Source organism: Myxine glutinosa, chromosome 5, assembly GCF_964187855.1.
Source record: "Myxine glutinosa chromosome 5, kmMyxGlut1.1, whole genome shotgun sequence".
In the NCBI taxonomy this organism is placed as follows: Eukaryota; Metazoa; Chordata; class Myxini; order Myxiniformes; family Myxinidae; genus Myxine; species Myxine glutinosa.
In genome coordinates this window covers 158,562,401-158,588,752 of record NC_136265.1, presented here as the reverse complement: position 1 = coordinate 158,588,752, position 26,352 = coordinate 158,562,401, and the positions used below count along the sequence as shown (strand labels likewise).

At 41.5% G+C, this 26,352-nt stretch overlaps 2 protein-coding genes across 16 annotated transcripts in view; one reads left to right on the top strand and one right to left on the bottom strand.

Annotated features, from left to right (window-relative positions):
• LOC137410945 (rho GTPase-activating protein 44) overlaps positions 1 to 6,969 on the bottom strand; it is a 138,698-nt gene extending 131,729 nt beyond the window's left edge. For 14 of the 15 annotated variants that reach the window (XR_013623600.1, XR_013623603.1, XR_013623601.1 and 11 more), the window contains exon 1: positions 6,346 to 6,685. Coding sequence is in view for 9 of the 15 variants with exons in the window: in XM_078778923.1 (XP_078635049.1) it covers positions 6,346 to 6,398 (53 nt within the window). In the remaining 6 variants the exon portion in view is untranslated. Of the gene's footprint in view, positions 1 to 6,345 lie in introns of all 15 variants that reach the window. The other variant, XM_078778921.1, reaches the window with a different exon arrangement.
• Positions 1 to 26,352, top strand: part of LOC144892401 (uncharacterized) — a 269,427-nt gene that overhangs the window by 25,035 nt on the left and 218,040 nt on the right. The window lies entirely within an intron of this gene.

Below are 26,352 nucleotides of genomic sequence, written 5' to 3'. Positions count from 1 at the left end.
GGGAATCGAAACATGGGCCACTGTACGTTCGTTTAATACGTACGCGCTTGGATGGGCGGGGCGTATGGCATTCATGAAATGGTCGAATGCGGAAGTGCTTGAAGCCGTTGCGAGCGACTCGCACGATCTCTTGTCATGGTCCACAAGATTATCACAGAGACGTGCAGCTTCCAGCATTACGAGATATGATCGAGACCTAACTTTTGAGACCAGTCCCAGCCTTCTAGGCCCCGTGGTTGGTTCAGACGACCCCGACAAAGGACGTGTTGGATTTTATCGCAAGCCGATTCGAGCGCCGACGTGCCGGCGAACAAAACCATTCATATCTTTTTAACGCGTGGTTCGATTTTTACAAAGTAAACTTTTTTTTGAAGGGCTGAACCGTGCGCTCACAACGATACCGAGTTTGACCCTGGGAGAGCCATTTTGCGCCGGCAAAGGCGCCTTGTTTTCCGTGATGACCATGTCGTGCTGCATAGATTACCACAAATTATAATTTATGTACCCTTCTCCTCTTCTCCCCCTCCCCCCTCCCCCCATTCCCCTCCCCTCCTCTTCCCCCTCCCCTCCTCCTCCCCCGCCCGGCAATGCCGGGTACTTCTGCTAGTCTATATATATAAAGCAGTAAAGTATGTTTGTTTGTTTGTCCTCTTATAACTCGAGAACTACTCATCGCAGAGAAAAACCAACGGCATATTCGGAATCAGTACGTCTCAGAGCAACTAGAGCACACCTTAAATTTTAAAAAAACTTCGGGTTTTAAAATTAGCGTATTAGCGCAGAAGCGCTAGCAGAAGAGGGAGGGAATCGAAGGGAGGGAGCGCAGCGCTCCCTCTAGCGCTTCGCAGCGCCAGCGCTTCTGTTAGCGTAATGGTGCACAGGCGGTTCTCACTCTTGCGCATGCGCAAATGCGCTGTTCCGATGCTTCATGTTCCTGCAAAGACTTTGGCGCATGCGCAAATGACGACACATGGGCCCACACACACATATATATATATATATACATACATACAAACAATAAGTGCCTTCAGAAAGTATTCTTACCCCTTGAATTTTTCACATGTTATTGTGTTACAGCCTGAATTGAAAATGGATTCAATTGAGATTTTTGTCACTGATATACACGTAATACCCCATAATGTCAACGTGGATTTTTTTGGGGAAAATTTTACAAAACAATGAATAATGAAAAGCTGAAATGTCTTGTGTCAATAAGTATTCAAACTCTTTGCGATAACATTCCAAATTGAGCTGAGGTGCATCCAATTTCCTTTGATCATCCTTGAGATGTCTCCACAACTTGACTGGACTCCACCTGTCGCCAATTCAACTACCCAGAGTCCTCCAATAGTTGGCTGCACTACCAAACTGAGCAAGCGCACAAGAAGTATCTTGGTCAGGCAGGTGACCAATAACCCAATGACCACTCTGATAGAACTACAGAGTTCATTGGCTGAGATGGGAGAACCTGCTGGAAGGATAACAGTCTCTGCAGCACTTCACAAATCTAGGCTTTATGGGAGAGTGGCCAGACGGAAGCCATGCCTGAGAAAAAAGCACATGGCAGCACACCTGGAGTTTGCATAAAGGCACAGGAAAGACTCCGAGAGCATGAGGCAAAAAGATTCTGTGGTCTGATGAGACAAAAACGAAACTCTTTGGCATGAATGCAAAGCCCTATGTATGGCAGACACCGAGCACAGCTCATCACCCATCTCACACCATCGCTACCATGAAGCATGGTGTTGGCAGCATCATGCTATGGGGTTGCTTTTCAGCGACAAGGGTAAGGAGACTTGCAACGATAGAGGGTACAATGAATGGAGCCAAATACAAGGAAATCCTTGAGGGGAACCTGCAGAGTGCAAAAGACCTTAGACTGTGGTGGAGATTTATACTCCAACAGGACAATGACTCCAAGCGTACAGCCAAAGCAACACTGGAATGGCTTCAGAACAAGAACATGACAGTCCTTGAGTGGCCCAGCCAAAGCCCGGACTTGAATCCCCATTGAGAATCTGTGTTAAGACTTGAAGGTTCCTGTTCACCGATGCTCCCCATCCAACTTGACAGAGCTTGAGCAAATCTGCAAAGAAGTATGGGAGAAACTTCCCAAATCCAAATGTACAAAGCTGATACAGAGGTATCCAAGACTCGAAGCTGTTATGACTGCCCATTGCCCAAGGCACTTCTACCGAGTACTGACTTAGGGAGTTGAATATTATTTAAATTAGATATTTCTGCATTTCACTTTCAATTATTTTAAAAATAATTCCACTATTGTGTCGACCAGTGACAAATAAAAATGTAATTTTAAGATATTTTAAATTCAGGCTGTAACACATCTAAATGTGGAAAAGTCAAGGGTGTGAATACTTTCTGAAGGCAATGTATATAATAACATGCCTAACAAGTTGTGCACATCGCACTATGTCTAAATGGCTTTCAGACTTCCTCAAACTGAAAGTCATACAATATAAGGGATGATTCAGATGCAGATTCAAGAGAAATGTCAGACAGCACACGTCATGCGAGGTTAACTTGTCTTCATAACATCAAATAGATGTTGATCTATATAATTAAAACAATAGCAACCACAAACTTGGTACATTACAAAGTAAGATAAGCTGAACACTTGAGAATAAATGAACTGTGAGGAAAATCAAAACCATGACCACATCAATCTTTCTCCCTTATTTTAAAACACATTCTTACACTTTTAATACACAAACATGAACGGGTCTATAAATGTATTAAAACAGACTCCTGAAGCTCGTTAAAGCGATCAAGCAAATCCCAGCATCGAACTGTGTTGTCACAAAGTACGATCAGACGTACTATATACAGTAATATCCGGCTTATCGTCGCCCCGGTTAACGTAGTTTCATTATAGCGTCGTTTGAAATACAGTACTGCATAGAGTAGAAAACCAAATTAATACATGGTCTAGAGTCGTGGAAGAGCTAGGACACAGAACAGATCAGGACACAACATAACAAGTGGAACAGCAGGATAAAGGGGAAACGCCAATAGCAGTGCAGAGGGAGAAGGTAGATGGAGATGGACACACAAGGGATGCAGGTAACGATGAGGGTTAGGGGAGAACACAAGGGTTGGACAAGATGGATACACAAGCAACATTTTGGAAGGGGTGGGGGTGGTTTAACGGGTGTAGAAAAGATCCTGAGACAGTGATGAACAGCTGTCTTGAAGATCCGGAGGGAAGAGTAAGACTGAAGAGGATGTGAAAGTTTCCACAGGGGGAAAAAGAGAAATAAATAAAGTGCCATTTTTCAGACCTGGTTTCTGGATAGATTTTTGGCCAGCAGTGAAAAGTTATTGTGAAAAAAGGACTTTAAAAAGAAAGCGCTGTTAGTGTTGGACAACGCACCAGGTCACCCAGTCGACCTCAACTCCTTATCAACTGGCATCAAAGTTGAAGTTATACTTCTTTCTCCAAACACAACTTTTGTCCTACAGCCGATGGATCAGGGCACCATCGCAGCATTCAAGGCTTACTACCTGTGACGCACCTTTGCTCAGCTAATGCATGAGACCAATTACAAAGACAGCCAATCCATTAAAGACTTCTGGGAGTCTTTTGACACCAGGAAAGCCATTGGAAACATCACTGAGGCCTGGAGGGAAGTCATGGACAACTGCAAGAACTGTGTTTGGAAGAGGGTTTGGCCGGATCAACGACTTCATCGATCTGGTGAAACCTTCATCAACATCAAAGACTTCACGGGATTCAAACCAGAGCTACCCACACTGCACAATGAAAAAGCCGAGATGTGCGATTCGACAAAGTCAATGCAGGCGATGTGGAGGAGTTGCTGTTGCTAGTTGCTAGAGCTCGACCAACAACGTGCTGAAGAAGAGGCTGAATAAACAACAGAAGAGGATCAACTACTGAGGATTTTAATGTGCAAAATTATTTCAAACATCCTGAATAAAGTTAATGAGGCTTTGGATATCGCATCTAAAAATGATCCTGATTTTGAGTGCAGCACTGCAGGAAAAGAATTGTGTTGAATGCTTTTTCATGCCCCAATGAGCTCCACAAGGTTTTTAAAAAATCATGTGGGGGAGGGGGTTAGGCACATGATCTGACTTCGTTAGGCACATGATTAGGCACATGATCTGACCCTGGGTACCCACAGCACATATGAGAATTTGGTAGAGATTAGTCAAGGAGTGTGGATTTATACAGAAATCAAAGAAAAATACACACACACACAAACGTGGATAATTTGACGCCTGGGAGGGCCTCGTTCCACCTTCTGAAACCCGCATATGGAGATAACGACACACACACACACACACACACACACACACACACACACACACACACACACACACACACACACACACTCAACCAGCTCAATTGCAGTCTGTAAAAAATACAAGAACCAGTCACTGCCTAATGCACTAATGCAGTGTCAGCTCCGACAAACTGCTATCCGCAGCATCAGTCAGGCTACATGGCTTCAAAAGCCATTTTTGGCAGCCTCACTCCATGGGAAATTGAATCAATCCACGAACGTGTTTTTGGCTCCCTGACCTCTGTTAGGAGGAACGCTTTTATGTTTAAAGGGAAAAACAACAAGATTAAAAAGAAGAAAAATCAAACATTATAACAAAGCTAAGGATGTGACAATTGACCCAAAGACCTAAGTACACAATCAAACAAAGCTTGCCAAGGTAATACCCATGCACATTGGGCACACCGAGGGTCAGAATGCATGGTCATTCCATCAACCTCATGAGTGTGGGTCCATTAGGACTGCCTTTTTGGTCATTCCATCAACCTCATCAGTTTGGGTCCGATAGGACTGCCTTTTTGGTCATTCCATCAACCTCATCAGTTTGGGTCCGATAGGACTGCCTTTTTGGTCATTCCATCAACCTCATCAGTTTGGTTCCGATAGGACTGCCTTTTTGGTCATTCCATCAACCTCATCAGTTTGGGTCCGTTAGGACTGCCTTTTTGGTCATTCCATCAACCTCATGAGTTTGGGTCTGATAGGACTGCCTTTTTGGTCATTCCATCAACCTCATCAGTTTGGGTCAGTAAGGACTACCTTTTTGGTCATTCCATCAACCTCATCAGTTTGGGTCCGTTAGGACTGCCTTTTTGGTCATTCCATCAACCTCATGAGTTTGGGTCTGATAGGACTGCCTTTTTGGTCATTCCATCAACTTCATCAGTTTGGGTTCCGTTAAGACTGCCTTTTTGGTCATTCCATCAACTTCATCAGTTTGGGTCAGTAAGGACTGCCTTTTTGGTCATTCCATCAACCTCATCAGTTTGGGTCAGTAAGGACTGCCTTTTTGGTCATTCCATCAACTTCATCAGTTTGGGTCAGTAAAGACTGCCTTTTTGGTCATTCCATCAACCTCATGAGTTTGGGTCAGTAAGGACTGCCTTTTTGGTCATTCCATAAACCTCATGAGTTTGGGTCAGTAAGGACTGCCTTTTTGGTCATTCCATCAACCTCATGAGTTTGGGTCAGTAAGGACTGCCTTTTTGGTCATTCCATCAACCTCATGAGTTTGGGTCAGTAAGGACTGCCTTTTTGGTCATTCCATCAACCTCATCAGTTTGGGTCAGTAAGGACTGCCTTTTTGGTCATTCCATCAACCTCATCAGTTTGGGTCAGTAAGGACTGCCTTTTTGGTCATTCCATCAATCTCATCAGTTTGGGTCCGTTTTGACTGCCTTTTTAACTTGGCAAAAAGTGGAAATAAAATCAAACATTACAACAAAGCTAAGGATGTTTACTTCGGCCCTGAGACCAAAGTGTCATTAGTTTGACAAAAAACTTGTCAAGACCATTAAAAAAAATTTTTTTTTTTAACCTCGAGGCCAAAGGTAATGGTCATACAATGATACAAGCACATCAACCAAGCTGACGTGGGAGAACGAATGGTCATTCCTCAACATTTCTAAGTTCTGGAACCACTGGACAGTGACCTGCTTGCTGTCCCTTAAGACTAAGACCAAGAGAGGATAGAAACTCTCAACTGAAATGGTCACCATTAACCTTTGTGCCACACCAGCAGCTAGTGTGTATATATATATATATATATATATGAATGCACAGTTCAATTGGTCGTTTACATTTGATTGAATAAGATGCCACGTAAAGCGCGAACAGGGCCCTAAGTTATGGTAGTTAAGCACTGTTTAACCGCTCCTGCGATGGGCGCTCATACGTCGCCAAGCTGAGGAGTCGGGAATCGAACTTTGTCCCATGGCCGCGTCGCTCGAGCGTCTCCCCCACCCAACATGTCCTCCGACCTCACGACATGCCTTCGTCCTCCGGCGGGACACGCACTTACTTGAACACGGTCTGGTTGGCAATCTGCCGCATGCGATACAGTTGCTTCTTCATCGTGTCCAAGCTCGGCTCGGTTCTCGGCTCGGCCCGGATCAGGCGCGCTCTGAACGTCCGCTTCCTCTTCCTCAGAACTCGCACTCTCGGTCTTGATCGTCCCTCACCCGGTTCCTCAGCCTTGGATCATCATTGTGTACCGATCAATACAGGCAGGGTTGACGTCTTCCCGGGTTTCCCGTGCCCTAGCGGAGCTCCGCCATTGACGATGACCCGAGTTAAAGCGCACGACCGCTTCCCGTGCGCTGCTTCCGCCCGACCGCCCTCTTGGCCGCGCCCGCCGCCCCGAAAGCACCAAGAGGCGACCTCGGAGCGCCAAATTCAAATGGACACCCTTCCCACCCCCGATCACGTGAGTTACGACCATGGTTGCGATATCACATGTCGCATCGTGTCGGAGTTCCCGAAAAATTACCAGTTCCCCTTCGTGGAAAAAACACTTATAATCGCGGTTGGGATTCAAGTGTAAACGAATTAATTAGGGTAGGGTGGGGCAAGAGGCCCAGTAGGGGTCAAACGCCTACCCACAATATATACTAAACCACGTGATGCAACGAGCCCCATGATGCCTTGCGAGCTTCCTTCCGCAAACATCCTTTCCCGCCACGACGGCGACACAGGTAGAGAAAACGGTACGTTTCTCAGATGTTTTTCTTTGTTTTCGTCCTGTTTGTTGTAAATTTCATACTTCATTTGTTCAGTACCATCATCTAAATAGCAGAAGAAACAGAACGTCTCTACTTTTTCTTGTTATAGGGATCTGTTACTGTTAGCTATCTGTTGATGCCAGACTAAACTAGTTGCCTCCCTTGCTTTAAGTCAGATTTCCAAAGATAGGATTTGTAACAGATTGGGGGTCAAACGCCCACTGGGATGTTGGGGCAAGACGCCTAATGTGCCCCTCATTCCACTGAATGTAATACCGACTTGACTTGAAATGCTAGAGTACTGCATGTCTCTCTCTCTCTTTCTCTCTTTCTCTCTTTCTCTCTTTCTCTCTCTCCTATGCTAGTAAAAGTGACTATTAGTGACTAGTAAAAGTGACTAGTAAAAGTGACTATGAATAAAAGAAATTATGATTTAGAGACTGAATCATTTTTAAACACTTGTCAACAGATACATGATGGTGAGAACATACAAAAGGAAGACAGAGAGGGGCAATTATGGCCAAGGCAACTTGTCTGCAGCCTTGACAGCAGTGAGCGAGGGACTTCCACTCATTCGTGCCAGCAAGGACTTTGGTGTTCCGGCACGTACCCTACGAAGGCACAGAGACCAGCAAGTAGCAGCACCTGGTGTGCTGAATTTTGGGAGATATAAGAACGCCCTTCCTCCTGAGATCGACGCGCAGCTGAAAGCACATGTAACGGAGATGCAGAGGCGACTGTACGGTCTGAGGATGCGGGACATGCAGCGTCTCGCGTTTGATGTTGCTGAGAAGGCTCAAATTAGCCACCCTTTCAACAGAGAGTCCCGGATGGCAGGAAAGGACTGGGTCCAGAACTTTCTCTCCCGTCACGACCTCACCCTCAGGCAGCCTCAAGCAACCATGTGTCCCTCAATCTGTGTTGAAGACAGGCAAGACCAAGGACCATCTCCCTCACCTTCTTCATCTGACAACGGAATGCAGGTGATACCGACGTCTGGTGATGGCCGATGTTTTTTCCGCAGTTTAATCATTGGGATGGACTCAAAGTTACAAACAGCGGAGAGATCAGAGCATGGATCATTGAGAAATCAGGTACTAGAGATGTTTGAGAAGAGTCAGGCAGATGGACTTCGCGCAAACGTTATTGCACACATGTGTGAAAATTATGATGACTTCAAAGACCTGGACGTCGAAACCATCAACGCCAACCTGCCCAGATGGCTCCGATACTCATCCATGGAGCATCGAATCGATGCCATGTCGGATCCATTGTCCCTGCCGGGCAAGCTGGAGATCACCGCCACCAGCAAAGTCCTTCAGAAACAAATCATAGTTTACAACTGGGATAACGTTGTGGTTCAACGTTATGGAGACGTTGACAGACACCACCAGCCCCTGATGGTGCAGTTCACCAGTGTTGGTCAGGATGTCGGGCACTACAACTGCATCGTTCTGCCCAGCCTGCAACCAGAGCGACTAACACCAGAAGTTGGAAGTGAGGCGCCCACGTCACAGCCGCCAATCCCCCAGCCATCCACACCTTCTACCAGCACAATCAGGGAAATAATCCATGGGCTTTCTCCGCTGCCCAAAATATCAATCAAGAGGCCAAGAGCCAGAAAAACAGAGTCAGCAGCCGTGCTGACCTCTTCGCCATACAAGGCAGCACTAGAAGAGAAGCAGGCAAAGAAGAACCCCAAGAAAAACTCAGACAAAGCACTAGAAGAGACGCAGGCAAAGAAGAACCCCAAGAAAAACTCAGACAAAGAACAAAAGCAGAAGAAGAAGAGAGTGCAGCAAACAAACCCCACAAACGGCAAAACGAGGAAGCAAGGAGAAGAGGAAGAAACAAGTGAGGAGGAAGACTGGCCTTGTCTTATATGCTGTGAGGAGTACAGCCGTGCCAGACCCAGGGAGGTGTGGGTGCCGTGCCAGTTGTGCCTTCATTGGGCACATGAACAATGTACGCCAGGACTGGCCCAGTTCCTGTGCCCAAACTGCGAGTCGGATGTCTCGGACTGACATGTGCCCATGACTGTTTGAATTTGACCAAGTCACAATTCATGACATTTTGTATTTACAGTGAAATTTCCTCTATGTAGGAGACTATGTTTTTCTAGTCAGACGTTAGTATTATCTTCTTTTTATGTAATTCGGAAGTAAGGGGCAAAACGCTCACTTCTCAGGGGCAACACGCCCACAGTAAGCGTTTTGCCCCAACCTGGTGGGCGTTTTACCTCTGGCATGGGGCAAAGAGGCCAAAAAATATATATATATATTTTCACTGCTTGTTCTTTTTCGTTTTTTTCTATCTTGGTGTGCTTGTGCTATTATGTAGCGCTAATGTGTCCTTATTGTTTGCATTTACTTTTAGTTCTCTATAGCTGCAACAGGAGCAGATATCAGCAATCTTGCTTAATGGGGGCGTCTTGCCCCACGCTACCCTAATTAGTGTGTGCCGAACTTGAAACAATGAAAAAGAGACAAAGGAAGAGGTAATCCTCCGAATTCATGCCGATCATTGCTTTAAACTGGTTGTGGGTGTCGGGTTTGATTCATGGTGGTGGACAGGGGGCAAACGTGGAACATGGATGTGAAAATCTGGGATCCTACAGGTGGCAAACGTGGACAATGGATGTGAAAATCTGGGATCCTACACGTGGCAAACGTGGGACATGGTTGTGTAAATCTGGGATCCTCTGGATCTGGGACAGATCTGGGACACGTGGCAAATCTGGGACACGTGGCAAACATGGAACATGGTTGTGTAAATCTAGGATCCTACATGTGGCAAACATGGAACATGGATGTAAAAATCTGGGATCCCACATGTGGCAAACATGGAACATGGATGTGTAAATCTGGGATCCTACAGGTGGCAAACATGGATATAAAAATCTGGGATCCTACACGTGGCAAACGTGGAACATGGTTGTGTAAATCTGGGGTCCCACATGTGGCAAACGTGGAACATGGATGTGTAAATCTGGGATCCTACAGGTGGCAAACATGGAACATGGATGTGTAAATCTGGGATCCTACAGGTGGCAAACGTGGGACATGGTTGTGTAAATCTGGGATCCTACACGTGGTAAACGTGGAACATGGTTGTGTAAATCTGGGATCCTACATGTGGCAAACGTGGAACATGGATGTGAAAATCTGGGATCCTACACGTGGCAAACGTGGGACATGGTTGTGTAAATCTGGGATCCTACATGTGGCAAACGTGGAACATGGATGTGAAAATCTGGGATCCTACACGTGGCAAACGTGGACCATGGTTGTGTAAATCTGGGATCCTACAGGTGGCAAACGTGGAACATGGTTGTGTAAATCTGGGATCCTACAGGTGGCAAATGGAACATGGTTGTTTAAATCTGGGATCCTACAGGTGACAAACGTGGGACATGGATGTGAAAATCTGGGATCCTACACGTGGCAAACGTGGAACATGGTTGTGTAAATCTGGGATTCTACATGTGGCAAACGTGGAACATGGATGTGAAAATCTGGGATCCTACACGTGGCAAACGGAACATGGTTGTGTAAATCTGGGATCCTACATGTGGCAAACGTGGAACATGGATGCAAAAATCTGGGATCCCACATGTGGCAAACATGGAACATGGATGTGTAAATCTGGGATCCTACAGGTGGCAAACGTGCAACATGGTTGTGAAAATCTGGGATCCTACAGGTGGCAAACATGAAACATGGATGTAAAAATCTGGGATCCTACATGTGGCAAACATGGAACATGGTTGTGTAAATCTGGGATCCCACATGTGGCAAACGTGGAACATGGATGTGTAAATCTGGAATCCTACAGGTGGCAAACGTGGAACATGGTTGTGTAAATCTGGGATCCTACATGTGGCAAACGTGGAACATGGATGTGAAAATCTGGGATCCTACATGTGGCAAACATGGAACATGGTTGTGTAAACCTGGGATCCCACATGTGGCAAACGTGGAACATGGATGTGTAAATCTGGGATCCTACAGGTGGCAAACGTGGAACATGGTTGTGTAAATCTGGGATCCTACATGTGGCAAACATGGAACATGGATGTAAAAATCTGGGATCCTACACGTGGCAAACGTGGAACATGGTTGTGTAAATCTGCGATCCCACATGTGGCAAACTTGGCACATGTAAATACAAATCTGGAATCCTAATCCCTTAAAAACCCAAAATACCCCGAAGCCTGGGAAGATCAAAAGACACAGAAGACCCAAAATATCCAGAAGACCCTTAAAGACCCCGAAAACCCAAAAGAAAACCGAAGACCGAAAAGACCCAGAAGACCGAAAAGACTCCAAAGACCCTTAAATACCCTGAAGACCCTTAAAGACCATGAAGACCCAAAAAAACCTGAAGACCCAAAAAACCTGAAGACCGAAAAGATTGAAAAGACCCAGAAGACCAAAAAGACCCCTAAGATCCAAAAGACCCCAAAGACCGAAAATACTCTGAAGACCCAAAATAGCCTGAAGACCCTTAAAGATGGAAAAGACCAAAAAGACCCCAAAGACTCTTCAAGACCCTGAGGAACTAGTGGACCTCAAAGACCCAAATGACCTCTAAGACACAAAATACCCCAAAGACTGAAAAGATTGATTAGATCCAGAGGACCCAAAAGACTTAAATGACCCAAAAGAAATAGAGGACCCAAAAGACACAAATGACCCAGATGCAACAAAAGACCCGAGGACCAAAAAGATCCCGAAGACTCAAAAGACCCTGAGTAACCAAAAGACCCAAATAACTCAGAGGACCCAAAAGACCCTGATGACTCCAAAGACGCAACAGAAGAGTAATTATGTCTCTTACATTGGAATTGCAGACCGTAGCTTGCAAACCGAGCCTCAAGGTCGGTGTGCAGAAGCGGTATTTTTTTAAAATCACAATAAATACAAGGCACAGGGAGGTGAAATTCGCTGCACGTGATGTGTGCAATGCGCGCAGAGGAAAACGAGTGTTTGTTTACGTCTGTAGGATGTCTAATAAATAAAGAAGATATAAGCACACCTGACACAAGGCCCAGGCTTCAGACTTTGGCATGCTCACACGGCTGCCCCATCACATAAACTATTCCAACCCATCATATTTGACAGGCTTTATACAAGTAATTAAATAATACGCTCAACCGGATGTGAGGTAAAACAGTTACAATCAGAAGTGTTATATTCACAATCACCATGAGTTCACTATAACTTTTCTCATCAGTATGAAGAAGGCCAACAGCGATGATGAAAATCATCATCAAATGTTGTAAGGTTGCAGCCCATTGGCATCACAGGCCTTCTGAAGCACACAGCCTGTGTAAGCCTCAGACTTCAGGCCTTCCAGTCTATAGGATAATTCCTTTATGGCCCAGTGGAATTGGAATCAATCCAAGCTATTGAAAACAATCAATCCAAGCTAATGGGGCTGTTAAATGTATTGTTATGAATTTGGGTAGAGGAATATCTAGAGCCAGATAGATCTGTATAGGTAGGTAACTCGACTGTCGTGATAGGGAATCTACCTGTAATAAGTTCTATGTTTAGCCCGGATGTCGGTATAAGCTGTATTTGTGTCCCCGCCACGAGGGGGCGGGGCATGCTAAGTAGTGCAGGGATTATGGATAAAATTCCTTTGTTTGTTGTCCCCTCTGTCGCCAACCCAGTGTCCATTATGACAACACACTCATTTAGACACTTAGATAGGTCCCATAGTGCACACATTAAATAATTCCCCTCCCTTACCACAACGACTTTGGAAGACAAGCAGGCAGCGGCTGCGCAATACGCCACCATGGGTGATGAACATTGAGTAAGACAAGCTATAACCACGCCCAGAGAACGTGTGATTGGTTGGTGCGGAAGGCACGAACCTTCAGCCAATCAGCGCGGAAGGCGCCAAACCACGACTTAGAAGGAGGTTGTTCATTGGAGGGAAGAGCGCCGATGACGTGGGAAGGCGCGAGCAGGTTCGAGAGACCAAGATACGAGGCTCTGGTTGGGGCAGAGAAAGGATTGACATCACACGCCAGGTGACAAAAAGGACTCACTCGACGACATTCTCTCTCTCTCTCTCTCTCTTGGCGCTGGACCCTTCGTGCTTGTGCTACTCTGCGCTGGACTCTTGGCTGGTTTCTTCCCTGGTTTTCCTTCGCGCTCGCTTCCCTGGGGTGTTCTTGGTGCTCGGTGCTTTCAGTGCTCGGAGCTTGGAGCGACGCTCGGTGCTGTGAGCGAACGGGACCTCGTGTGCGACCGACGAGGAACGTGGAGCGGGGCGTGCTGCTGAGCGGGTCGCTCGGAGCCTGTAGGAGCGCGCGAGCGAGGTGGACTGAAGTTTCTTCGCGCCGGCGTCCGGGCCGGACGGGGCCGCGTTGGACGACGGACACCCACTGCGGACAGATAAGCTCGCACCACAGAGCACCACATGACGATTTCTTTATTTCATTCATTCCTTTGTCCTGTTGTCAAGTCTGGTGTGGGGACGTCACGATTTAGGACATTTATTTATCATCGCGTTTCCCTGTCCCGATCTTTATTTCAAATGAACCCTTGTATTATTTTTCATTCCTTTTTAAACCCGTTCTCGTTTGAGTTAATCACTTTCCAGGTTGAAGATGCTGGCGCAAGCGAGCCGGGAGGTAAGCGCTTCCGCTTCTTCCTCTTGCGTAGCATAGTCGAATCCGTATTTGATCGTCACCTCAAGTAAAGCCGTTCGGTCCTCCGCGGTCCTACCGTGTTAACCGATGGATTCGCGCGACAGTATTATATATACAAATAAATAGCACCGCAAAGCGGGCGTAACCCCTCAGCCCATGCATGGTGAAAGGAAGCATGGATTTAATTGGACAAGCCATTCTGCTTGAAATTGACGGAAACCAATTTCAAGATGGCTGCCGTGGCGGCCATACTGAAAATCGCAGCGCGCCCTTTTTCGAAAGGAACCTTCCTCTACTCAACCCCAACACACACTGCAAAAATGGATTTAATCGGACAAGTCGTTCTGATCGAAATTGACGGAAACCAATTTCAAGATGGCTACCGTGGCGGCCATATTGAAAATCGCAGTGCGCCCCAACACACACTGCAAAAATGAATTTAATCGGACAAGCCGTTCTGCTCGAAATTGACGGAAACCAATTTCAAGATGGCTTCCGTGGCGGCCATATTGAAAATTGCAGCGCGCCCATTTTCGAAAGGAACCTTCCTCTACTCAACCCCAACACACCCTGCAAAAATAGATTTAATCGGACAAGCCGTTCTCCTTGAAATTGACGGAAACCAAAAGTTGACGGACGCCCGGATGGCTGCTGTGGCGGCCATATTGAAAATCGTAGCGTGCCCATTTTCGAAAGGAACCTTCCTCTACTCAACCCCAACACACCCTGCAAAAATAGATTTAATCGGACAAGCCGTTCTCCTTGAAATTGACGGAAACCAAAAGTTGACGGACGCCCGGACACCCGGACGACGCCCGTGACGACAATACCCCTTAGCCCAATTTGGGCTGAGGGGTGAAAAGCAATAGCAATGCAATAGCAATGCATCAACCCTTTTCATGTTATGAACAAAATCCTTTTTTTCTGCCATCATTTTACCCAATCTTGCATCAGACCACGCATTGCATCAGACCACATATTGCATCATACCACATATTGCATCATACCACTATTGCATCAGACCACATATTGCATCAGACCACATATTGCATCATAGTTCATCTTTTCATGCATTGCCTCGCATTTTTTCATGCATTGTTAGTACTGTATACTTTTCTTTTACAGAACAATAAAGCATCTCTCACTATGAAATTGACATGGGACGAGTTCTTTTCCATCTGCCAAGAAGCGAAACCGAACAACTTCAAACCTCCAGATTGGGACAAAGTTGAAACAGTTGTGGCCACGAAGCTTTCTGTCCATCAGGATGACCTGCTGCATGCAAGGATGGTGGAGCTGAAGTCCCGGTACAACAAGTTCACTGCAACTCGGAAAAGCAAAGGTAGTGCTCAGAGGGATGCTCCATGCAAGGATATCGTCATTGATAGTGAAGACTTCATCTCTGCCTCCTCTGTACCCGAAGTCCCCCGGAAAAAGCCAAAGAAGTCATTGGATCAATTGGGAGAGAGGCAATTGAAGGCCCGCACGGACGAAATCTGGACGAAAGTTGAGGAATATGCAGAAGAGAATGACGAAACCCCGTTGAGAATTCTTGCATTGCTCCTTAGAAAATGTAAGGACAAGAGTGCACGTGAATTCGGAGACAGTGCATGGCAACGACCAGCTTCCGCTTCAACTCCCAAACCATCAACTTCCTCTACAATTCCCATCGATGCAGCAATTGCCATCATGGTGGACTGCCAACTTGGACGTGATACGTACACCAAACTTAAGAAGATTTTAAAACAACAAGGACACAACATTCTTCCATCCTGGATCCACATCCAACAACAAAATTCTTCGATCGATTCGACTCAAGTTGTCCCGTAAAACGTCACAGTCTGACAATTTGGAAGACGTGATTAACCGATTGTGGTTGGGCTCTGATCCTAAAGTGAACAACATCCGGCTCCAAGCTCAACCATACTGCAAACATTGCAGTGAGTATGGACATTCGACTCGGTACTGTCGAAAAGCCCACCCAGTGTTTGGGCCTCTGAGTAATGACGATGCACTGTTCGAGAAGTTGTGTTGTTAGGAATTTAATGCATTGTTTTAGCTCTTTCATTTTGTTCTTAAAATTCTTTTTACTGTAATATGCTTCCAACGAACCCTCAACCACATTCAGGGGATTATTTTAAGCCAAGATATGCCCGAAAATGTGTTTCGGGTCCGAAATGCCCAAATATGGTAATTTGGGCCCAGACCCCTCAAAATCAAAATTTAAAAACAAATTTTTTCTCGTTGTAATAAGCTTAGTAATACGCTTCTAACGAGCCCTCAACCACTATCAGGGGATTCTTTTAAGCCAAGATATACCCGAAAATGTGTTTTGAGCCCGAAATGCCCAAATATGGTAATTTGGGCCCAGACCCCTCAAAAATCAAAATTTAAAAACAAATTTTTTCCCATTGTAATAAGCTTAGTAATACGCTTCTAACGAGCCCTCAACCACTATCAGGGGATTCTTTTAAGCCAAGATATACCCGAAAATGTGTTTTGAGCCCGAAATGGCCAAATATGGTAATTTGGGCCCAGACCCCTCAAAAATCAAAATTTAAAAACAAATTTTATCTCGTTGTAATAAGCTTAGTAATACGCTTCTAACGAGCCCTCAACCACTATCAGGGGATTCTTTTAAGCCAAGATATACCCGAAAATGTGTTTTGAGCCCGAAATGCCCAAATATGGTAATTTGGGCCCAGACCCCTCAAAAATCAAAATTTAAAAACAAATTTTTTCTCGTTGTAATAAGCTTAGTAATACGCTTCTAACGAGCCCTCAACCACTATCAGGGGATTCTTTTAAGCCAAGATATACCCGAAAATGTGTTTTGAGCCCGAAATGCCCAAATATGGTAATTTGGGCCCAGACCCCTCAAAATCAAAATTTAAAAACAAATTTTTTTCTCGTTGTAATAAGCTTAGTAATACGCTTCTAACGAGCCCTCAACCACTATCAGGGGATTCTTTTAAGCCAAGATATACCCGAAAATGTGTTTTGAGCCCGAAATGCCCAAATATGGTAATTTGGGCCCAGACCCCTCAAAAAGCAAAATTTAAAAACAAATTTTTTCTCGTTGTAATAAGCTTAGTAATACGCTTCTAACGAGCCCTCAACCACTATCAGGGGATTATTTTAACCCAAGATATTGAGATATTTCCAATATTTCACCCTCTCAGCCCACTGTGCAATGTTTGGCTTCATTACATTTTTTTTTTTGTATGCAAGATCGAGGATCCTGTAAGAGCTAACATTATTCACAAAAAGACAAACTGACACATAAAACATAAGATAAAGGCAGCGGGAGACAAGATGGGGAGAGAGAGGGAAGCACACAAGTACAATATTTGAGAGCAGGGACATCGGGAGATCTGTGGGAGGAAGAGGGCTTGGGGGGGGGAGGAGGCACGGGAAGGGGAGGGGGTGTGGGTGGGAGAGGTATAAAACACATTGACATTGCTAGGACTTCCAGGACAGAAGTCGGAATTTCAAAAAAGTATATCTGGGGTGAATTAACGGGGGTAGAAAATATCAAGGTTTTGGAAGGGGGAAGATAAGAGATGGTGGTGAACAGCTGTTTTAAAGACCTGGAGGGAGGAGTGGGATTGAAGAGAGTGAGGGAGTTTGTTCCAGAGGTGGGAGAAAAGAGGAATGAAAGAGTGAAGGTGAGCAGAGAGTCTTGATTTTGGCAGTTTAACCATAAGAGGGTTGCAGGCAGATCTTGTGCGACCTGTAGGAATATTTGGGGGACAGAGCACAGACAGGGCTGGGGGGTTAGGCCAGAGTAAAGAGGAGTAGAGAGTAGAGAGGAGTAGTAGAGTAGAGTAGAGAGAGAGGAGTCTCTCCAGAGTAGAGAGGAGTCGGTAGAAGACAGAAAGACCACCAACCTGCCTGCAGTGAGTGAGTGAAAGGCCCTCGGAGTTAGCTTCATCACGGGAGATTACAAAACCCGTGTTGTTATTTTTTCGAGGCATCGAGCAATCAAGCCAGCGTTCTCTGACTAGGCAACACCCGCGGTAATTTTCATCCTAATGAAGCAGCACTGACACGGAAGGAATGAAGGAAGAAATCCCGCCTAATGCTTAAACCCGCTCATGTTTAGAATCCCATTTCGACCCATTCTCGTTTCCCATTCCCTCATTGCAAATAATTAGTCGGATGTTATCCATAACTTTGTGTGTATAATCGTCTGCCTTTTGTTGTGTTTTGTGCACCCGTCATGATTGTATCGTATATGCTTATTAAAAGCCGATATATTTGATTGTTGGATTTTATTTGACACCGTATTTTGATTTTATTTTATTATGGGCCAGGGACACCAGTAGCAATCTTTTTGGATTCGGATTCTACTTTTTGTGTCAACTTTTGTTTCTCCTGTGAACGTTATTGTCTGTTTTGTGTTCTTGCTCTCCCACGAGCCTTGATGATGTAGAAAAAAAAAAAATACAGTATTCTTTCATTATACATCTCTTTATTAATATTAAATGTTTATTAATAAAGTAGCACTGGTTGTCGTGGTTGGCTTGGCATGATGTGGGGAAGAAATAGAGGAGTGAGAAGGGAGAGGAGAGAGGGAGAAGAGAGAGAGAGGAAGGAAAGGAAGGAAAGGGAGGGAAGGGGAAACCCTAAAAGTGTGTGTGTGTGTGTGTGTGTGTGTGTGTGTGTGTGTGTGTGTGTGTTATTGTAGGGTTGTGACCCAAACACCATACTATGGGTAATGTACAAGTTCCCCCTAAAAGTGCTCCGCTGACTAGGACAGGAAAGTGGCAGCACTAAGTTGTGCTACTCATTGTGTTCAGGTGAAGTAACTTCCCTCAAGGTAACCTGCCGTGTTTGTTTGATGCCAAGACTTGTGTTGTCTGCTGCCTCTACATGTGAGTGCTTGATTTGTGTGTGACAGCAATTCCGTGACCTCTAGAAGTTGGAGACGAAAAATAAAGTTCCTCAATCTCATTCGACACATCCTCAGTTACAATACAGTAGGCCTACAGTAAGATTGAACATGGTAGTTCTGCAAGAATATCTGCAACAATGTAATTTTGTATCCAAAGACTTTGTGTCTGACTGCTGCAAATAAGCAAGTCTGGTCATTGTTACTCAACTTCCTGTGAGCCGAATCTGAAAATCTACCATTTAGTTACAAACTGGAGTATTTGTTTTTCTTGTGTGCACGCATTCTCTGTTTCTGGTTGGCAACATAGTCTAATGTCTGGACTCAGGTATGTGAACTCACCTCTCAGGTATTTAACCTGAGTTACAATCTCGGCCCAGTGAAGCTGCCACCCTGGTGTTTCGCAGGCAATGTGAGGCATCAATGTGTGAATTGTCCATTGGAAGGACATTAAGCCAGAGGACCCCGTCTGCCAGCACTAGTAATTGGTGGACATCAACATTCCACCTTTTATGGGAAGAGGGAGGTGAGTTATCACTGGCAGTCTGAACAATTACAAATTTCCAGCCAAATCAGTTGCAGTAGAATGGAAGGCCAGCCAGTTAATGAAAGACTTCGAGCAAAAAAAAAAATCCGCACAATAATCGGGGAATAATTGGGGCTGTTAAAGTAATAGTTGTAGTAGTAGTAGTAGTAGTAGTAGTAGTAGTAGTAGTAGTAGTAGTAGAGGCAGTTTTTCTGTTTGGACAAATAACTGTCCATCGTTCTTGGGTTTTTATGGTCCCTTATCAAGTTGTTTAAGAGAAAATAGTTTGAAAAAATAGGAAGGACCTGTGAAACCTCTGCGTTGAAAGCCCTCTTGCTCGGGAGATTGCCATATAGTTATTTGGGCAGTGTATAAGACAACATACCGCTACCTCAATCTCTCCAAAAATAAAAGCATAATTATAGTTTGAAGCAAAAACATGTTCACTGCCTTTGTGCATATAAAATACATCGTGGTATGTAGCTCACATAGATTCAAATTCCACTGGCCCATTGGCTGACACGAGAAGCATGAAGCCTAAGGACTGAAGTGTGAGGCCTACATTGAATGTGGGCCTCACAAGAACCTGAAGCCTATTGGCTCCAACCATTCAATATTTGATGACTCTGGTCGTTTTACATTGAATGGAAAAGCAATAGGAAAGGCATGGAGATTGTGAATATGACTGCTCTGAAGATGCATTTTGCTTCTCATATCACCAAAATTGTGGCCATAGCCCATATGATTTTTCAGGTTACAATTGTGGGTGGAGTCAGGCAAGCTGTCCAACCAATGGGTGGAAAGGAGTGTTACACAGGGACAGAGGGACGAACAAGCGTATTATTATGTAAGATGCTGTTTTCAATATTTTTTCTCGATTAAAAGCAGATATGTTTGACCTGGCACTTCTTAAGAAGTCTAATGTCATGCCAGGCCTGTCTGCAAATGAACGTCATTGAGCACATGGGATGCTGTAGGCTTTGATGACCCAATGTGACGTTGCACAGCAGTGGATGATAAATGTTGTTCCTGGGACAGCCCCAAATCTCCATTCACTTACATGTAAATTTTCCTCTCACCATCACTTTACTTCATTTCCCATAAACACCTCTATTCCTTCCCCCCTTGGTCTTATGGGCCTTTTACTCTTACTATCAATGATCATTGTTGTTTAGTAGACCACTGAAACAATGATCCTACAAATATTTGTTTATGTGTGGGAAATAATTTAATTCTCTTACCACTTCCATCACCATCTAATACATTAACAAAGAAGATGTTTGAGTTTGGTTATTTATCAAGATATTTTAACTGAGCTAAGATAAAATGATAAACCTCCCTCAATGTTCTTGTTTGAGCACCTCCAGTGCCACACACCATTTTAAAATTAAAGTATATATTTTCCTGACAACCATCAAAGTTTTCCATCCACTCAAAAATATTTCCATCTTTTTTACCCAACTCACCAGTATTTAAATTAATTCTCTTATTTGTTTTGTGAACTTTTTTACCAGTTGCCTTTTCAATAAGTCTTATTTGATATTTTTCACATTCATTATGTTTTCCATTTATATACCAAGGTTGATTACACCTCCACTCTTTAGTCTGGTTGATACTTGGTTCTATCATTTATATAATAGTAAAAAAAGGCAGCGGTAGCCCGTTAAAATCCCTAACCCCCTTTTTAACTTATCACTTATATACTTATATAACCATAAGGGAGACTATCAATTCCATTTTCTAAAATAAACCTCTTATCATCAAAAGCCCCCAATGCTTTCTTATTTATTTCTTCTGTATATAATTGATGTTTATAACTTCTTATTCCATTAATCTTTCTAAACTCTTCTTTCTTTGTTGTTAAACAGTTAGAATAATCCTTAAAGTTTATTGTTTCTTTAATAACATTTTTCTTTACACCTTTTAACTTCTTATCAGTCTTTTCAACGTTATTCACAATGCATTTATAAGCATAAGCCTTGGACCTCAATCCCACAAATTCACTCATAACATTTCCTCCTAATTCATCCTTGAACTTTCCAATCACCTTTTTATTTTTAGAAGAGAACAACTCACTCTCTGGACTGTAATTACTTGTATCATAGATATTAATGTCCTTTTTCATGTCTGAATAAACATCATCAGTATTAATTTTCAAAATAAAACTATCTGTATCCATATAAAGTAGATTAACATCATTTTGATATTTCTTCCTCAAGTTATTATAATAGTAATCATACATTAATGACTTTGATAAATCAAGAATTGATGTTCCAATATAAATAGGTTTGTCCATTTCAATACTCTCTTTAACCAAATGGATCGCACAAAAGTTCTCAGTAAAGACCTCGGCTCTTATAAAACTCGATCTATTAATTAATTTTGATGCTTGTTTCCAAGATGTTGATAGTCTGATATTTTGTCTTTTCCTCACATTCTCCATAGTCTTACCAAAGACCGCATTATTCATCAATTTATAAAAGTCTTTCTCAAAATCTGTTTTTGACTCTGTTCTTCTTTGTGTATTGAAATCAATGTACTCCTTTAGCCAATGACTTTGATTGAACTTTAGAACCCTATGGATCTTCTCTACTCTTAGACCTTTTGATAAATATTGTCGCAAATTTCTTTGGTGTAGAACATAATTTTTCTTGTTATATAATGTAGTAAGTAATTTTTCTGTTGATTCACCTATATCAAACGATCGTTGATAATCACTCAACCATTCTTTCTTTGGACTTTCTTTCTCACAAGCAAATGGAAGATCTTTATGTTTGATATGAAGTTCTTCAGGATATATTAAATTGACCTCAAAATAATAACCAACCTTTGAATCATCCATTTCTTTTTGTGTAGAGATACATACATCTTGTAAAACCTTTTTGTAGTCTTTTTCCTTTACCCATCTAAGTTTTCCATAAGGAAGAGCTTGAGACATTGCCCAGCCATACAAGTTGTTTGCGTCATAGTACATCAAGTAAGAACTCTCTTTCGTTGAATCATAATTTGGAAGATATTTGTTATTTGCTTTTGCGTATCTGCTCGAGCATACTTGTGAAATTCCACCTCTTTTTGCCTTTTCAATCATCAAAAGCATATCAACATCGGTTATCAAATCCAAAGCTTGTTTTGTCATTTTCAACATCGCGCTCCAAGCCAATCCAGGTGCTGTGGAGTAGTGAGCAGGATCCAATCCATATCCAGTGCGACAAACAGATCTAAAGGCTTCAAATACATCGGCCAATAAAAGCACATCAGTTTTGAGATACAAATCATGATACTCGCCAAGATTCTTGATGTTATATTTTTCCCAAACATTTTGTGCGTGTACATAATCTTTATCAGATATATGACTGTTGTTTAATTTGTTATAGAAATTTTCTTTTGAAGGAAGTTGTGTTTCATTGAATCTCTCAAATGAGTCCATATAGTCATAGGGGTAAATTCCCTTTTGTGTTAGTAAATCTTTATCTGAAAAATACTCTGAAAGACATGGAAACTCTTTTAGATTTTGAATCAAGTTAGCCAATGGACTTGCCATGAATTTAAATGTATCAAGAAATCTTATATGAGTAATAGATGTGTGAATTGTTTTTGTGAATGAAATGTATTTCTGATCCGTGTTAGGAATTGCTGAAATGTGTCCAGATGTCTTTGAAAGTTCATTAATAAATAGATGCGTATCATAATGAGCATTGTTATGAAGAAAGACAGGAATGAAAGAGGGGAGTTTATAATTAATATTACAACTTTGATGAGCCGGACCTCTATATTTACCAGTGAGATGACAATGATCTCTAACCTTTAGACCTTCACCAATTTTTTCCTCCGAAATATGGCAAACATTGTTTTTTCTAAATTCCCTTTTCTCTTCACTCGTCAAGGACATTGGTTTATTGGTTTCTCTCATTATCTTGGTTAATCGAACACAGTCTTTTTCTAGTCGTTTCACAAACTCCTCTGGGGTATTTGAGCCTCTATACTCCTCTAACTTGTTATATTTATCAGCAACGGATGATTTGATATAATAACAAAAACCACAAGGAGTATGTTTTTGATATTTATTTGTGTATGATTCTTTTGGATCTGGAGAAGCAGTATTTATTTTTTCTAGAATACTTTCAAAATCAGCATATATTACAAACGGATGTTTGATCTTTTTCTTTTCATCTTTGAATGTGATCTTTGAACCTTCTTTAGACATATTGATTACCGTTGATTTATGATCACCACAATAATTTGAATGTTTATCTAATCTTTCTTGTGAATTGAAGAAGTTAAGACAACGCAAACAAATATATATATTATTTGTTCTTTTACATACTTGTGGTTTTATTAATTTAGCAATATCTTTGATGTATGTATAATGTGAATTTTCCTCTGAATTAAAATATAGAAGATTAATATGAGTTTGTTTACAATTGTCAGAAAGCTTTAAAACCTGAATGTTGTTTGTTTATGTTAGACCATAAACATTAACTGATAAATTATTCATCTTTTCAAATTTAGGAATATCATTTAAAGCCATAGGAAACTTTAGATCTTTCGTATTTAATATATTCTCATATTTTTTATAATGAGATACTCTTTCATCATGAAAATGTGGAGGATGTAAGTGTGCTAGAATAGACCAGAGAAAACATTTATTGTCTTTATTTTTGATATTGATAACTGCTTTTCTATTTTTGATAACACGAGGTAAATCAATGTAAGAAGAAGCTTTTAGAGGATCTGATTTAAGAATATGAATGTCTATGAAAATAATTTTTCCTATATTGAATCCACTTCCTACGATTGAATTATCCACATCTTGCTCTTGTTTAATAAGTTCATCATAGACTCCTGATGTTTTAAAATCTTGATATGAAGATATAAAGTGTGGCTCAGTTCTCATGTATGGTGTATCTATAACTTCTTCATCCTTTGTCATTTCTAATTTTACTCCCATATAAAATTTAAGTGGTTTCATTTATTTTAGTGTTTTTTCAATCAATGTTTGAACAGCAGGCTTAACTATTTCTACAGCATCAACTATAGACTTTGGTTCGGGAGGTTTGAAGTCAAAGACTCTTATTTTAATATGTCCTTTGAATGCTCCATCACTGTTTTTAGTTGTAATAAAATTTGATAAATGTTGATTTGTTTTAAGATGTATTTCGAAGCCTTTCTTGAGGATATTTTTATTACAGGCAGAACAGTGTTTTGTTTCCTTCTGAATAGGAGATAGTAGGTGAAGTAGATTAAATGTGTGTTTGTTAGTTTTAAGGTGTCTTTTGTGTTGTTTATATTCTTGTTCACGAACGTCGCAATACGTTGCTTTGATCATATTTATATAGCAAAATTATACTTAAAGTAAAACACCTTTTTAGAGGCTTTTTTAAAGATGAAACTGTGCTTAAAGTAAAACACTTATAGAAGAAAGTGCCTTTTTACAGGCTTTTTATATATGAAACTATACTTAAACTAAAACACTTTTTCACTCAGAATCATCTGAGTCATAACTATCACATGAATACTCAGAATAATACTCAGAGTCATCAATAAAGCTACTCTCATAACTATCATTTGAGCACAAACTATTAGCATCATAACTATCATCTGAGTTCAATGAAATACTATCATCACCATCGTCCGAGTTCAATGAAATACTATCATCACTATCGTCCGAGTTCAATAAAATAGTAAAATCTTCACTGCTGTAATGACTCATATTTAATTAGCAGGAAAAATATTTCCATCAATATCTACATACTTTCTTTCATTAACAGATTCAATCTCTACATTTTTAATATCAAAAGTTATCTTTAAATAATCTCTAACTATCATAGAACGAAATGACATTTCACCAGAAATATTAACATCATTCATTTTACTTAGATCGACACCCTTTGGATTATTAAAGTAAATACAAATTTCTCCACGAGTATTGTTGATGGTCTTATCATTCTTTTTCAAAGTATCGCGATCGATCACTTTTTCAAGCTTTGAATAAATTGCCAGGAGTAGAGGAGAAACTTTTGTTAGATTTACTTTAATGGATGTCTTTCCAGGTATAGTTAGAGCTCTTCCTTTAAATGAAATAGAGGGGCTCATGTTATTTTCCATAACTGGTTTTACCCAAAAATTTCCATATTTATCTTTGTTCAATTTAACATCTTTGACATATTTTTCTATATCTTCCACCGAAGTAGAGATTGATTGAAATTTGTCTTTTGTGCTTTGAAACATTGTATTTATTAACGAATAAACTTGCGTTTAGTTTAAGTAAAAATTTACCATATAAATATGATAAGTTCTGAAGGATATTTAGAATTTCCAGACTCTCCATATGATAAATTAGAGAATTGTCCGGCTTGTGATAGAATAGGGCTTAATAATGAGGGTTCATATAAACAATGTATTTTCTGTGATTATCTTCTAATTAATGATAAATAAATAAAAATATATATATATAACTCTTTTAAATTAGAACCAAAAATGAATTACTTTTCAAGATTAATAAGAGAGATGAATGTTAAGTATTATGATGATAATACACCATTTCTTTCAAGGGAAGAGACTTTTTGTATTGAGGAAATGTATAAGGGTTTAATGATATTTATTATTCAAAATAATTTTAATGGAAATGTTAATACAAGATACTATATAAATAAAATAATGATTTATTTTGAAATTAAACCTGAACTCAGGATAAAATATAGAGTTTCTAAAATAGCTCAAAAAAAGTTAGATGACTTGTTTTCCAAATATATAAATGAATGATTTTTTACCCGTTTGGGAAAACAAGGTAAAATTTAACAACCATAAAAATCTTCCAAATTCATTAAGATGTCTAATAGTCAGATCAAGCGGATGTGGAAAAACCTGTTTGCTTTTAAAGATGCTCCTTACCCCCAACTTTTTAGATTATGATAATTTAATAATTTTTACGAAGTCAAGTTTTCAACCCGAGTATCAACTACTATCACAAGGTTTTAATGCGGGTCTTAAAAAGGAAGACATTATCGGTTCATTTAAACTTCAAAACAAACTAAATGATTACAACATTGAGGATATAATACAACTATTTTGTGATACACAGAAATCAAAATCAAAACCCATAACTTGTATTCTCAGTGATAATACAGATGATATACCTTCACCTCAAGATTTAGATAAATCAAAAAAGAACCTCGTTATCTTTGATGATTGTGTTAATGAGAGAAACCAAACAGTAATGG